The sequence below is a fragment of the Artibeus jamaicensis genome, unplaced genomic scaffold, assembly GCF_021234435.1.
Source record: "Artibeus jamaicensis isolate MK-2021 breed Jamaican fruit bat unplaced genomic scaffold, CSHL_Jam_final scaffold_612, whole genome shotgun sequence".
NCBI lineage: Eukaryota > Metazoa > Chordata > Mammalia > Chiroptera > Phyllostomidae > Artibeus > Artibeus jamaicensis.
Window position 1 is genome coordinate 1,388,455 of NW_026522049.1, and position 15,462 is coordinate 1,403,916.

Consider the following 15,462-nt stretch of genomic DNA (forward strand, 5'->3'; position numbering starts at 1 on the left):
GGCTGCGGTCCCCGCCCTGGCTGGCACATGGGCCGGATGACCTTGAGCAAATCACTGATCTTCTCTGAGCCCCATTTTCCTCATCTCCAAAAAATTATTACAGGAAGGGGCAGGACTTAAGCCACAGTAAAAGGTACACGAGCCCAGTGCAGGCCTGGGAGGTGAAGGGTCCCGGTTCTGGGAGCTCCCAGAGCACGGTGGCCTGGCAGTGGCAGAGCAGGAGTGGGCAGCCTTTTCCCGGTCCCAGCCGGGGGGCTAGGGGTGGGCTGTGAAGCAGGCCGGCCTCGTTGGGTGAGGGCCTACTGAGGGGCCCGCACCAGTCTGGGGAACAGGCCCGCCTGGCTGCGCCCGGCGAGGCTCTCCCCTCCCCGCCTTCCCAGTGGGGCCACCTGCACGTAGCCCGCCACCCTAGGGCCTGTGCACCGCATTCGTGCTGCGTCCTCGCCAGAGCAGGCTCAGGTGACCCCGTCCGCTGCCCCCGACTGGACCTGCCTCTAACGTGTTGTCCTTGTCCCACCCCATGGAGCCTCAGCCACAACACCTCCAGCTAGAAGGGACTTTGAAGTCTCCTATTTACCCCTCTGCCTGGACCTCCCAGGCTCCACACCTGTGTCCCCCCCAATGACCGTGTCCCCCCCAATGACCGTGTCCCCCCCTCACAGGGCCTGGGTGCAGCCGATGTAGTTTGATGTGTGTTGGGTGAGCCAACGAGCCCGTGAATGATCGGACAGGGGTGAAACGTCTCCCTCTCTGGGCCCCTGCAGGTCAAGGACGTGGTGGGCTACAACTCTTTGGGCCATTGCTTCTTCACGGAGGACGGGCCGGAGGAACGCAACACCTTTGACCACTGCCTCGGCCTCCTGGTCAAGTCTGGGACCCTCCTGCCCTCTGACCGTGACAGCAGGATGTGCAAGACAATCACCGAGGACTCCTACCCGGGCTACGTCCCCAAGCCCAGGCAGGACTGCAAGTAAGTGGCCCTCTGTGCCCTCGCCAGGGCCCCAGACTTCCGGCCCAGGTGCCGACTGCCATGCCTCAGCTCTGAGCGGTGGGTGTCGCCAGCCCCAAACCACCTGCTGCGCAGAAGGGAGGGGCATTTCCTCTCTCGGGTGCCCCGTGGGCGTCCTCTGTCCAAAGAGAACTACAGTTCTCGCCCTCTAGCTTCTGATGCCAGGCAGTGTGCTCTTCTCGGAGAGCAGGCCGCCCCCGGCTCCCCTCAAGTGCACGTCAGCGCCAGCCGCCCTGGTCACCTGTAGACGTGGGAGAGACAGAGCTCCCCGTGGGGCCAGCCTTGAGTCCTGGGCTCTCTCTGAGAAACACCCCCTCCCTGGTTCTCCTGACTTGGATGTATTTTATAGCCCATCTCGGGCTTTACCTACACACGGCATGTACCTCAGAGAGCCACGCAGTGTCAAATTCTCAACACTTCCAGTGCTTTTGTGTGCCCTGCTCCCGTGAAAACACTGGGTTTCAGACCCAAACAGTCCATGAGTCCGCAGCCTCTGGAGGCCTTTGTCAGAGAGCCTGACGTGGCCCCCGCAGCCGTGCGGGGCTGGGCTGCGGTCTGACGCTGTCCTTCCCCCTGCAGTGGTGTGTCCACCTTTTGGATGGCCAACCCCAACAACAACCTCGTGAACTGCGCTGCTGCAGGGTCCGAGGTGAGCAGGACTCTCTTCTTTGGGGGAAAAGGGGGTGGGAGCCGGGGGATTGGGGGCGCTAGGGCCAACCCTGAAATCTGTGAGCTCTGAACCCCAGCGTGGAGTGAGAAGGACTGACTTTCAGTGATGGTCGTGCCTTCATTGCCGAGAGCAAGGCATTTCATGTGCGATAACCCATCAGTAGACTGAAATCACAGTTGCTTAGAACCGTGCCTGGTGCATCAGTGTTCTAAAGTCATGTAACTCTTACCCTGACCGAGTGAGGCGGCTGCTGTCACCCGCCGCGGGCTGGGTGAGGACTCAGGGTGGGTGCTCACAGGACGCACAGGGCCCTGCTCTTGCCCGCCCAGCCTGCAGGCCCTGGGCCTCGGCTCCCAGGCCTGCGGAGTGAAAGGGAGAAGCTGGGAAGACACACGAAGCCCCTTGATGTGCCAGGAGGAGGTGGCGCTGACATCCAGCCACATGGAGCCCGTGGCAGGCAGGGCCAGCCCCAACGGGGGGTCTTCACAGCCAGGGTGGCCCCCACAGAGTGCATTGGCTTCAGACTTCTCTCGGCTTCCTGGGCATGTGTTTAAAGGTGGGCGGTGGAACCCGACGGGGGAAATTTGGGGCCACTTGGGCCCCCTGACGAAAGGCTGGCTGGTCCTGAGTCCTGTGGCTTTTCCTTCCCCCTCCAGGAGACAGGATTCTGGTTCATTTTCCACCACGTGCCAACGGGCCCCTCGGCGGGGATGTACTCCCCGGGCCACTCGGAGCACGTCCCCCTGGGCAAGTTCCTCAACAACCGGGCACACTCCAACTACCGGGTGAGTGCTCCTGGGTCCCCAGTGCGGGCGGTGCCGAGACCAGGGCCATGGGTGCAGCGGGAGCCTGGGGCAGGGGAGCCGCTCTGGGCAGAGGCCCCTGGGGACTCGGGGGCCACACGCACAGAGCCCTAGATGTCAGGGCTGCTCCTCTGTTCTAATCCCAGACTGTGCAGATGGGTAAGCTGAGGCGGCGGAGGAGGATGGGCACGTTCAGGGAGTAGACCAGAAGGAAGAGACCTACTCTCGGAGTGACCTGTGCTTGCCCCTCGGGGGTGGCCACGAGGAGGGCTGGGCAGGGTGGGCCCCCAGAGGACCCCAGGCAGGGTCACATCCTAGAAGCTAAGAAAGAAGACAGTTCATGGGGCAAAGGGCAGAGGTGAGGAGGGCCATGGCGCCTCCGGACAGAATTAGCCAGGCCTCGGAGGGGCATTTCCGAGGCTGTCCTGGGCTGTGGGGGGCTGTCTCCATGCAGAGCAGATCATACAGCTGTGGGGGAGGGGCAGGGAGAGATGGTACTGGCTGGCCGTCAGACCCTTGGGGACCTTCCCATGAGGGGTCGGTGGCTCTGTTGGACCTGGGTATTTGCAAAGGTTGGAACAGGTGAGGGTATGTGGGGAGAGTGTCTTCCCACAGGACGTAGGCCAGGGTCCTGGGCACAGGTGGAGGGGCCTTGAGGAAGGTGGCAGGTGGGACAGGAGGGAAGAGGAGGCTGTAGCTGGAGGGACTGGGTATCTGAGCCAAGGAGGCCCTGTGCTTGGCCCTCACGCCCGGGGAGCCCCACTGCCTGCATGTGCCGGTCCCGTCCAGGGCTCTTCACCTGGGCTGCCATGTGGGTGCTCACTGCCCGTCTCCCAGAGGCAACAGCTGAGGCCTCAGAGGTGAGAGGACTGAACATCCCAGCCAGGAGAGAGGAGCCGGCTTTGCACCTGACTCAGATCACAGGGGCTTCGCCGGAGGTCGGTTGGCAGACTCGGTAGCTGGAGTGACTGCCAGTGATCCAAATAAGAGTTTGGGCGTTCCTGAGAGGCCGGGGGGTCTGGGAAGGAAGGACGTGCCTCACTGGGCAGCGCCCCCGGCTGCCCTGGCTCCCCTCGCCGTGGCTGACACGTGGGCACCTTGGAGCCACATAAGAAACTGAGGTTCTTTCCTCGAGTCAGGTAGGATCTAAGGCAGGGCCCAGGAAGGCCGCAGACCTCTGCCCCCACGGTAAAGGTGGGACCTGAGTTCAGCATTTCCTTTAAGTCGCTGCAGCCACACTGCCCGGGAAAGCAGCATCCTCCTACTCGACTCGGGTCCTGAAGTGCTATGTTGTGCTGGGTGCAGGGACTTAGCCGAGTGGCCTTGGACAAGGTCCTTAACCCCTGTAGACCTCAGCTTCCTCCAGCTTTCTCCTCTGTACTTCCAAGAGGACAGAGCAAGGCTGGTTTTCTTGGGGCATCAGGACGACACAGTGAGGCGGGGGGGTGAGAAGACGCCTGGCCTGCAGCGGGAGCCAGCATGTCCCTGAATCTGTCCTTTTCAGGCTGGCATGATCATAGACAACGGTGTCAAAACGACCGAGGCCTCTGCCAAGGACAAGCGGCCCTTCCTCTCTATCATCTCTGCCAGGTGATCAAGGCTCAGGGATCCGGGAGGGAGCCCCACTCCTTCATTCACTCATGCATGCCCTCATTCATGCACTCCTTCCTTCCTTCCTCCCTCCCTCCCTCCCTCCCTCCCTCCCTCCCTCCCTCCCTTCCTGCAGCGTGCATGCATTTCTCCATTGGTTAGCTGTTGTCCTGCACACCGAGCCAGTTGCTGTGGGGACGGTGGTAAAAATCTGGACAGTACAAAGTCTGCATTTCAGCACTGGGGTTGAATTAGGGTTTCAGCAGGAGCCAACACCTGGTGACTTGACAGGATTGGCCTGGGCCACAGCAGGTCGGGCTGGGATCAAAACGTGGAAAGAAAAGACGGGAAGAATCTCAGCGTCGATGTAAAGAGAAGGAATGGGCTGGTTGTAGCTGTGGGTACATCCAGGGTACCGCCAAAGGCCAGGGGCTACTTCTAAACCTCCAGGGAGTCAGGAGAACTCATCCCTTTAAGAAGCCCAGGTTGCTTGGTCTCCATCTAAAGTGACACTGGTGGCGTCCTCGCGTCCTCCGGAAACATTTGCTGCAGTGGACGTCGGTGAGCCTTGGGGCTCCAGGCTCCATTCTCTGCCCAGGAACCTGAGGACTAGGAAAGGCTCTGGGTCAAGGTTACTCTCAGTTGCTGGGGAGCTGGCACCTTCTTCCCTGCCTTGTGGCTGCTTGGTGTGCTGGGTTGGGACCCTGAACTTTCCTCTGAGCTTTGACCAGCCTGGGGCAGGGAGTGCTCCTTGGAGCTGCTGAGAACAAGAGAAGTGACGTGTCTTGTCACGGGCCAGGGACTGGGCCCTGGAGAAGAAGACCTGCTGCTTCTGCTTTGAGCTCAGAAAGTTCACTCCTGCACCCCAGTAAGGGATGAGGCGGTGTTTCGGCAGAGCCTTGTGGGCACTGCGAGCAGAGGGACGCTTACAGCCCAGAAGGGGCTCCATTCGGGACCCTCGCACTGACCCCTGGACCCGCCCCGCACCATGTCGCAGGTACAGCCCTCACCAGGACGCCGACCCGCTGAAGCCCCGGGAGCCGGCCATCATCAGGCACTTCACCGCCTACAAGAACCAGGACCACGGGGCCTGGCTGCGCGGCGGGGACGTGTGGCTGGACAGCTGCCAGTGAGTCGGAGTCATGTGGTGTTGCACACGGTGGGGCGGCGCTCTGGGCGGGGAGAGCAGAGCGTGGCAGGGCGGGGTACGGGTCCGCACAGTCGGGGCTCACAGAAGATGGGGGTCCCTCTGAGGACTTTGAGTTTGGGATGCTGGTGAGGTGTTTCATGGAAATGCCCAGATCTGGGAAAAACAGGAGAGTGGCTGATTTTACGTTCAGCAGCAGACAGTGGGGATGGAAGCCACCAGTCCCTGCGAGGTCCCCAGGGACCCAGGGGAGGAGGAGAGGACCTCAGGCAGAGCCCTGGGGACGGCAGGGCTCACGCATCTTCCCAGAGCACGGCCCTGCGCGAATCGCCGTGAGGGCGGGCTGCAGACGGAGGCCCGGGAGCCCAGGCCGCACGCTGCTGCGGGATGGTGACGCTGCGAGCTGCCCAGTCACCCTTTCCCTTCGGAGTCCACTGGGGTGGGGGGGCCTCAGAAGTGCCCAGGCCCCCAGAAGACCCCGTGCAGAGGCAGAGACCCCCGCACGGCAGCCGCAGTGCGACTCCAGGGCACAGAGCTTCCCTGCCGCCCCCAGGGAGAGCGCGCTCTGATCACCTGCTCTGTCCCCAGGTTTGCCGACAACGGCATCGGCCTGACCCTGGCCAGGTGAGCACGCCGGTCCTTGGGCTGGGCCCTCGGTGGGAGGCCGTCTCTGGGCCAGCACCTCACCCCACGCCTCTGCTCCCACAGTGGAGGGACCTTCCCGTACGATGATGGCTCCAAGCAGGAAATAAAGAACAGCCTGTTTGTCGGCGAGAGCGGCAACGTGGGGACCGAGATGGTGGACAACAGGATCTGGGGCCCAGGCGGCTTGGACCACAGCGGAAGGACCCTCCCCATAGGCCAGTAGGTTTGCGGCTTAACCTGAGCACCGGCAAGGGAAGGGAAGACGCTCATTTGTGGTTCCTCAAACCCGTGGTCAGAGAAACCGCTGCAGCGCTGGGGCTGGCCAGCCAGGGTGGCTCTGGGGGGACGCACACGGGAGGCCACACCACATGACAGTGAGCCAGCAGGGCCACCTGGCTGCCAACGGCGTCCTGTGGCTCCGGGCTGTGCCGATGGGAATCTCAGCTCAGGACCGGTGAGCGGGCCCTGTGTCCTCTGAGACTCGCCCGCGTGCAGCACTTCTCGCTCTTCCGAGGGCGAGAGAGAGAGTCAGGCCACAGCGCACAAGAGGCACAACCGCCAGGAGGGTGACCCGACCTGGCCCTGTCACAGCAGATCGGGGTCTGCAACCAGCAGCGGGAGCCCCGCCCAGGGAGATGCACTCAGGGCTGCTGTGTGCTCCTGCGGCTTCCTGTGTGCGGCCCAGAGGGTCGGGGTGGGTGCAGCGCCGGGACGCGTTCTCCGGGCGGTCTGGAGCCGGGTGCCGTGCTGCAGGGCTCCAGCAGACACCAGACGGTCCACGGTGGCCAGCAGGGGTGGGGACCAGCACAGCTGACAGGCCAGCAGGGCACAGGGACTCGGCCAGTCCCTGGAACTCCACCTTCTGGGCTGGTGGTAAGGGCTTGCTCCCTCCTGGGGGCGCTGCTGCCGAGACGCAGCCCTGCCCTTCAGGAGCTAGGACCAGCCCCTCCAGCCCCTGAGCTTTCGACTCCTCCTCTAGAGAAGCATCGTTCCTGCCTCAGCAGGCCGGGCACAGGCCAGAACGATCACAGTGAAGGATGTGCAAGTTTGAAAAGGTTTTGCAGACAGAACCACAGTCTCTCGGGGCCAGTGTCAAGCCGAGAGCCATTGTTCTTGCCCACCTCAGTGAGGTAGCCGTTCCTTCACACCAGTCCTGTGAGCCTGTCTGGGTCTGCACTGCGGGCGCCTCTTTGCTGAGGGTCCCCTGCCTCCCAGGCCCAGAGCGCTGCAGCGGTTCCCAGAGGTGCGGACGCCTGCAGTGGCCTGGCAGCCCTGTCGGACTCGGGCAGGGCCCAGCTGACTCGTGAGCGGGAGCCCAGGACCACGCAGCCTCCTTGAGGGTGGTTCGTCCCGCCTGCCCCTGGGTCGGGGTCTGAAGTTTAAGCATCGGGCCTGGGAGAACGGGCTGTCCTGAAAGTGCCTCAAGTGGAAAAATGCAGGAGCCGGCTGTGAGAGTCAGGGGGCATTTCTGTGATGCAGAAACGTGGGGGGCGCCTGGTGTCCCCTGGAGGCACGTGGCCAGGACGGCGTGACGAGGGCTTCCTCCGGGCCCGGCGCCTGCATGGAGGGCCCAGTGTGGTGACGGGGCAGCTGGGGCGCCGCCTCTCCCCCGGAGGACAGATTCATTCCTGCTTTTTCACCTTTCTGCCCTTTCTGATGGTCACTGTGGAAGGGAAGGGCCCCGGCTGCCCCGTCCTTCCCTAGAGCTAGAGACACCACCAGTAAGAGCAGAGGGACCGAGCTTGGAGAACGAGTGAGCCTAGGTCTGGGGCCAGGCCCAGCAAGGCCGCCAGGCAGCCCGGTTGGAGGCACCCTGCCCCCGCGGGGCCCGGGCAGGACCTGCAGGCTGCAGTCCCATCCCAGCCCCCCACCTCCGTCACCAGGCCTGCGCCTTCTCCCTTCCTCCTGGGTATCTGGGCCGAATGGGCGTCCTTTGGCGGCCCACTGTCCTCCCGCTCCACTCTGTCCCCCAAACCCAGTGTGCTCCCAATTGAAAGGCTTGCTCCCAGACAGGAAACTCATCTGAGTCTTAACCCGATTAGATTGTCACAGCAACTGAGTAAGGCAATAATGAGTAATGGCTCTCCCTTCCCGAGGGACACAGCATGGGTGTTCTTCCCCTGGTACTGACAGTACTTACCCAGTGACTCTTCATGGGGCGGAAAAGGTGGTTTGCAATAGAGGATGATCCCCAGAACCCAAGCCAGCAACTACACAGATGTTCATCCTCCCTCCCCCATCCGTTCGTCCGTCCATTTGTCTGTGCATCCATCATCCACCCCCCATCATCCCTCCCTTCGTTCATCTCTCCATCATTTGTTGACAGTCACTAGGTCCCTGAGTGCTTTCCCAGTGAATTAACTAACACTGCAGCGTAGTGGTGTTCTCTGCAAGGGCAGCTGCTGGGGAGGGGGCAGGGCTTGTTTACGAAGACCTCCGTTGCCCCCCACCCCGGAGGGTGCCACCATGGAGTCCCGCCTGACCCCGGCCTTCCCGAACTGCACAGGAATTTTCCGATCCGAGGAGTCCAGTTCTACGACGGCCCCATCAACATCCAGAACTGCACCTTCCGCAAGTTCGCCGCCCTGGAGGGCCGGCACACCAGCGCCCTGGCCTTCCGTCTGAACAACGCCTGGCAGAGCTGCCCCCACAACAACGTGACCGGCGTCGTCTTTGAGGACGTCCCGGTGAGTGCGGCGCCCACCCGCCCGCCCGCCCGCCCACCTCGGGCGGTGAGTCACGAGTCCCTGGGGGCTGGCGCTGAGCAGCTGCTGCCAGCACAGGGCTCCAGTGGCTTCCTCTGCACGGCTGGGCCACGTCCCAGTGCCGTCCGCGTCCAGACTGGAAAAGTACAAGCGTGGGTGCCGCACAGGTCAGGACGGGGCGATGCCTGCTTGCCCGCCCCTGCTCAGAGCCCGTCTGGCCTGAGCAGGGGCCGTCACGCTGGGCTCGAGTTTCTGAGGCCGCTCCTCCGCGTATCTTGCCTTCGACCTGGGCCTCGTGCCTGGGCCGCCTGTGTTGGCACAGTCAGCTCAGAAACCTGCAGTTTCTGAGGGAGTGTCTGCCGAAGGTGCTGTGCTCAGTCGCTTCCTGAGAGCAGACCGTGCACAGGGGCCTTCCAGCCACAGATGGCTGATGACGCGTTCGCAGCTGGGGGTGACTCGGGCGGACAGCGGCTGCCCTTGGGGACTGGGCAGGCCCAGACCTCCTGGTGCATTTCCTGTGGGTTGCAGGCTTCCCGGGCCCTTGCTCCTCCCCCCCCGCCCCTGCCCTTCGCTTGCCTGCCCAGTTGCGGCAGGCTGAGGGAAAAGATGAGGAAGTCCAGTTACCTAATTTCTTTACTCAGGCCACCAGGGCCTGAAGGAGGCCCGTCAGGGAAACCTCGGGGGGCTCGTGTTGAGAGACTGTGAGAGACCGTCTGCCTGAAACTCAGCACACGCTCACACACGCCCCCCCACGTGTGTGCGTCCATTTCCTCACACAGACGTTTCCCATCACCTAACTCTCGTTCACACACGCAAACACACACACACTCCTGGGTCCCCCGGGGCCCAGAGCAGTCTGCAGGTCACCCTCGGCAGCCCGCCCGCCCCGAGCAGAGGCCCGAACGGCAGGCTGGGTGTGGGAGCCAAGGCGCGGTGAGGCTGCGGCTGCCTTTGTCCCCATCGGAGGGGTCAGCCCTGTGGTCCCCCTAGTGCCCGAGAGCATCTTTGGTTTGGCTGGTGTGTCATGTCAATGGGAAACTCTGCCCGGGACTGGTGACAGCTGCAGTTTTCCTTCCCGTCTCGGCCCCGCCTGACTTGCCCTGGCTCTGTTTAGATCACTTCCAGAGTGTTCTTCGGGGAGCCCGGGCCCTGGTTCAACCGGCTGGACATGGACGGGGACAAGACCTCGGTGTTCCATGACGTGGACGGCTCCGTGTCCGAGTACCCCGGCTCCTACCTCACCAAGGCCGACAACTGGCTGGTCCGGCACCCGGACTGCATCGACGTCCCCGACTGGAGAGGGGCCGTCTGCAGCGGGCGCTACGCACAGGTGGGGGCTCCAGGGCACGCCTGCCTGGGGTCTGTGGTCGCTCAGCGCGTGGCCGGCCTTGGGGGAGCGCCTGCTGCGGGCCGGGCCCTGCACTGGGCCAGGGAGGCGCAGGCTCCTCCGGTCGCCTTCCTTTTCTCCACTCCTGCTGCCCACCCACTAGAGTTTGTTTAGCCCTCGCCTCGGGACGCATTTGCTCATTTCAGAGTGAGAAGGCGGCGAGGGAGGGAGGGGAGAAACACCCACCAGTGTCCTGACTTGGGATCAAACCCACAGCCTTTTGGTGACAGGATGACGCTCCAGCCAGATGAGCCACCAGCCAGAATTTTCAAAAAACTCAAAAGTGGGAACACTTTGTAGGCAGAATACTGACGAGAGCGTGCTCAGAGGTCGGACGTGTGGATCCAAGTCGGGCTCGCCTCTTGCTAACAGTGTGACGTGGGCAAGGTGCTCAGACTCTGGGAGCCCCGGTCCCCTCACCTGGAAAACAGGGGTAACCATGGAGCCCCCTTACTGAGGGTGGGGTGGGTCCCTCTGTGGCGTGTGGGCCGCCTCACCAGCGCTCTCCTCCGAGACTGGAATGGAAGCCGCACTCGTGGTCTCAAAGGTTCTCATAGCCACGTGAGAGAGGGAACACAGGTGCAAGTAGTCTCAGTGGTGCAGTCTGTGTAACCCACGGTGCTCAGGGTACGGTCTCGTCCACACACAGTGGGCGTAGAAGCCGTCAGGGAGACGACCGCCGCTCCCACGTCTGCCCGTCTGGAGCCCGGGACCCACGGCGCATTCTGCACACACCGCCCCCTCAGTTTGGGGGCACGTTTTCCCCAAAGTAACCTTAGTTGTGTTGAGTGGAAGGATATCTTACGCAGATTTTGTTTTGAAATTTAAATTTGATTAAAATAGCATTTAAAGTTCAGGTCCTCAGCCACACCAGCCATGTTGCCGGTGCCGAGTGGCCACCGGTAGTGTTGGCTAGTGTGTGGGGCAGCGCAGGCTTGGGATCTAAACGGTGGCAGAACTGAAAATGTGAGGTAGCTCTTGTCACACTGTCGTTGCTACTGCCACCTGGGTGAGTGTCTGGTGAGCAGGGGTGTAGAGGCCGGAGGCCCAGGTGGGTAGAAGTGAGGATGAAGCGTCCTCACCACTGTCCGGCTGTGGACGTCAGAAGTTGGGGTGTTAAGAGCCGGAAGGGGCTTTGGGTTGGGGAAGAGACAGGAGAGGGAGCTGGTGCCAGGCCGAGGGGACAGGGCCACTGGGAGCCATTGGGGGCCAGGTGGACAGGGGGCTCCAGGGACTCACTGGGGGAGCGGGTGGGAGGAGCTCGGTCGTTGGCAGGAGGGCCCAGAGGAAGACGGCCGATCTGGGGGTCGGAAGCGAGCCCAGGGCGTTTCTCTCTGCAGTAGGAGGTGAGGTTGTGAGCGGAGAGGGTGGAGCAGTAGGGAGGGCAGCCTGCAGGGAGCGGGCCGGCTGGCGGAGCTCCTGTGGGGGAGGACGTGGGCCGTGGGCCGTGGGCCAGGCTGTGCCGGGACCCAGTGCGGACTGCACATGGCTCCGGAAGAGCGGTTTTCTGGGCCCTCGGAGTGGAGGGGACCTCCGCACTCGGAGCTCTGTGCTCTCGGGTGTGAGCACAGGCAGTGACACTCTGGGGAAGGTCACAGGGGAAGTGGCTGTCAGGTGCCCTCCTCATTAGAGGGTGACCGAACCTGTGAGGCGAGCATCCACATTCCCTGGTCCAGGGATGGGACATCACACGGGAGCCCTGACCTTGACCTCCTCTCCCTCCTCTCCTTCCGCCACACCCACTGCCGGTCTTCTGTAGCCAAGGGTGGACTGCTGGACTTGCCCGGTCATACCTGGCTCCTGGTTAATCATGACCAAGAATCCTCCTTCACTTTGCTGTTGCTTTAATCTATGCGCAAACATTTGTCACTGCTGACAACTCCCCGAAGAGGGTAGGGCTGAAGGTTCTCTTTTCATTCTGCACGTAGTGCAGCCGGAGGGAACGGTAACACTCCTTCGAAAGGCACTGCACCACCACGCGTGGGCGCGACATTCTCTCTCTCGGCCTCTGCTCCAAGGTTGTCGCCATAGTAACGGGACATGGCATCGAACACCGTCTTGAACTGAGGCTGGCCCAGAGCACCTGGGCTCTGTGGTCCCTGGCACTCCCTGCCCCACAGCCTTGCATCCAGTTCTGTCTCTGAAATGAAAGGCTGTTCGTGTACCCAGTGCACACGGGCACCCCCTCCAGACACAGGCAGGACCGCAGCCCAGGGGAGGGCAGCTGCGTTTGCAGCAGAGTTCTGAACACTCGCGCTTCCTTCCTCCAGCTTCTTCCAGAACTTGCCATCCAACCGTTAAGCAAACCGCTCCCAACCTCCCCCTGGTGTCTCCTCAACACAGCACTTTCTGACGACGCACAGAGCGTTGGCAGGGTGGCGCGGTGCAGCACGGGCCGCGTCTGCCAGCACAGAGAGGCCCTTGTTTGGCCTCTTTCCCTCTGCGTCCTCCAGAAAGGGGCTCTGTGAGGGGAGGGACGTGCCCTGGAAAACGGGGCCTGTCGTCAGATGTTAGCCAGCGCCCTGGAGTAACCCCTTGTAACTGTCCCGTCGTGTGCTTCCTTTTTTGTTCTGAAGATGTACATTCAGGCCTACAAGACCAGTAACATGCGAATGAAGATCATCAAGAACGACTCCCCCAGCCACCCTCTGTACCTGGAGGGAGCCCTGACCAGGAGCACCCACTACCAGCAGTACCAGCCGGTCATCACCCTGCAGAAGGGCTACACCGTCCACTGGGACCGCACGGCCCCTGCCGAGCTCGCCATCTGGCTCATCAACTTCAACAAGTGAGGGCTGGGCAGCAGCCGTGGTGGACTGGCCCCTCCCAGGACCTCAGCTGGCCGTGTTCCCCGCAGGGGACGCAGCTGACATCCCCTGCAGCTGAGGGACCTCGGGCGGGGGCCACGCTGGGGGTGTTGGGACAGGGCTTCATACACAGGGTGGGCAGAAGTAGGTTTACCGTTGCAAGTACGGGTGGCAACAAGTTTCTTCTCGCATTACTACTTATTAGTCGTTGTGTTCTTCCCCACACCAATACCTGCAAGCCCCCGTCTGCCCCATCCCGAGTTGTGGTCGGGAGTTTTCCGTGCACGGTGCTCCTGTGAGGTGGATACTGATCAGATGCGGGAAGTGAGGCCCAGAGGCCTGCGGGGCCCTGCACTCAGGCTCCCAGGAGAGCCTGACAGACAAGCTGACGTCCCGCTGAAAGAGGGCCCTTCCCAACCAGACTTCCACAGGGAGCTCCCCATGTAGAACCTGGGGACCCCCAACGGGCATCTCAGTGACCCCCCTCTCTCCTCGAACACTTAGCCACACAGTCACCGCCAACAGCAAGTGTCCTCCAGACCCCCATTGCCCAAGTGGAGGCGCCTGGGGGAGTTCTCGGGTCTCTCTCCCATGTGCCCGGCACACCCCAACTCTGTCCTGGTTTCCAGGGGCGACTGGATCCGCGTGGGGCTCTGCTACCCGCGAGGCACCAGCTTTTCCATCCTCTCGGACGTCCACAACCGCCTGCTGAAGCAGACGTCCAAGACAGGCACCTTCGTGCGGACCCTGCAGATGGAGAAAGTGGAGCAGAGCGTTCCTGGCCGCAGCCACTACTACTGGGACGAGGCGTCAGGGTGAGGAGCTTCCACGGCCTGGCCTGGCCAGTGGTCCTGAGACCCTCCCTGCAGGGGTGCCCGTTAGTGTAGGGTCCCTTCCCGGGCACTTCCGGTCTGAGGCTGATGGGTCCGTCCACCAAGGACGTTTTGCAAGTGATTAAGCTTTGGGAGTAAGACAAACGTGTGTTCTCAGTTTTCCCCCTTTGCTGAAAGGCATGAGGTTCTAGTCACCAGCCATGTGAGGGGGAGGGGAAATGAGGGGGCTGTCTTGGCCCCTTCCCCATAAAGAGAACGTAACACCTTAAGGAAGCCAGCACCTCTCTCTTGCGATGACACGCAGACAGTGGCCCTCTGGGAGTGGGGGAGGGTAGAGGCAGGGCCCGCTCCCACCCTGGCACTGAGGTCGAGGGCAGGCAGGGAGCTGGCCCGTGTTATCTTTTTTGGTTATGAAATAGGGGCCCCGTCACTGTGATCACAAGGAAGTCAGGGTTTGAGAATCAGAAGCGTAGCAGGTTGGGGGCGGGGGGCAATAAACCATGCCCTCCCCCACCCAGTTCTAGACCAGCTGTGCGCAGGCCGGCCAGCAGGCCAGGAGGGGACTGTCAGCCTTCCTGCTGATGGAGCCCTGGACAACAGAGGTCCCTCGCAGTCCCGGTGCGCCCCCAGCTCTGGGTGGCACGGGCCATGGCGGGCTCCCCACCTGGAGCCCGGCCCCGAGGACCTGGGGTGCAGAACAGTGGACAGAGTGCCTGCTGCCTATGGTCAACCTGTCTATGCCCTGACACCCACCAGCCAGACAGGGCGCCCCCATCCCCCGGGAAGAGCGAGTGCAGGGGGCGCCTGGAGTGTGTGGAAGAGCCCTTCCAGATGAGAAGTGGGGGAGGAATTCCGTGTCCCTCCTGTGCTGGTGGAAAGGGCTGGGAGTGAACACAGGCTCCAAGGCCAAGGACTCGGGGCCCCACCTACGCTTTTCCTTCTTTTAAAATTGCAAAGGGTGGAATTTCCAAGGCAACCTCCACTGCGCAAGTTGGAACTTTCTGAGCAAAACACCGAACACTCTAAGATATCCCCCTTGGTCACCTTTAAGCAGACTTCGTTGTATAATTCAGTGGGGTTTTTGTTGTTGCTCAGCTTATCATTTTGCCAATTGACAATCATGCCATGTCTCTTAATTTTTAAAAATTTTCAATTACAGTTGATATTCAGTATTATACTAGTGTCAGGTCTAATCAGATGAGACATTTATACACCTTGTAAATTGAGTACTATGACATATCTGGTGACCATCCGTCACCGCACAGAGTTTACTGTGACAGCACCGACTGTGCCGGTGCTGTTTGGCGGCAGGGACTGCTCTGCCAGCTGAGGCTCTGTGCTCTCAGCCCCGCCCCTTTCTCGCCCAGCCCCCCCAGCCCCGCCCCTCCGGCGACCCTCAGTCTGCTCTCTGTGTCTGACTCTGCCTCTGTTTTTTTATTTGGATTCCACATGGGTGGCATCATAGGCTGTTTGTCTGGGTCCATCCGTGTCACAGAGAGATTTCATTCTCTTTATGGCTGAGTCATAGTCTGTATGTGTGTGTGTGTGTGTGTACCATCGATGGACACTTAGGATGTTTCTGTATCTTCACTGTTGTAAATGTTGCAATGAGCTTAGGGGTGCAGATACCTTTTCAAACTAGTGTTTTGGGGCTCCTTGGATGACTACCCAGCAGTAGAATTGCTGGGTCATGGGCGGTTCCATTTTCAGTTTTCTGAGGACCTTCCACACTGTTTCCCACAGTGGCTGCACCGGGTTACACTCCCACCGACAGTGCACGAGGTCCCCTTTCTCCACACCCTCACCAGCACGTGTTAGCTGGTTGGCGTTGGCCGTTCTGACAGGTGTGAGGCGGTACCTGGTCGC

General features: G+C 61.6%; 1 protein-coding gene across 2 annotated transcripts in view; it reads left to right on the forward strand.

Annotated features, from left to right (window-relative positions):
* Positions 1 to 15,462, forward strand: part of CEMIP (cell migration inducing hyaluronidase 1) — a 104,507-nt gene that overhangs the window by 81,734 nt on the left and 7,311 nt on the right. For both annotated transcript variants that reach the window (XM_053658981.1, XM_053658982.1), the window contains exons 15-25: positions 765 to 970; positions 1,589 to 1,658; positions 2,336 to 2,464; positions 3,987 to 4,072; positions 5,070 to 5,201; positions 5,808 to 5,843; positions 5,928 to 6,083; positions 8,371 to 8,551; positions 9,684 to 9,899; positions 12,533 to 12,744; positions 13,393 to 13,578. In XM_053658981.1, the coding sequence (XP_053514956.1) occupies positions 765 to 970; positions 1,589 to 1,658; positions 2,336 to 2,464; positions 3,987 to 4,072; positions 5,070 to 5,201; positions 5,808 to 5,843; positions 5,928 to 6,083; positions 8,371 to 8,551; positions 9,684 to 9,899; positions 12,533 to 12,744; positions 13,393 to 13,578 (1,610 nt within the window). The remainder of the gene's footprint in view (positions 1 to 764; positions 971 to 1,588; positions 1,659 to 2,335; positions 2,465 to 3,986; positions 4,073 to 5,069; positions 5,202 to 5,807; positions 5,844 to 5,927; positions 6,084 to 8,370; positions 8,552 to 9,683; positions 9,900 to 12,532; positions 12,745 to 13,392; positions 13,579 to 15,462) is intronic.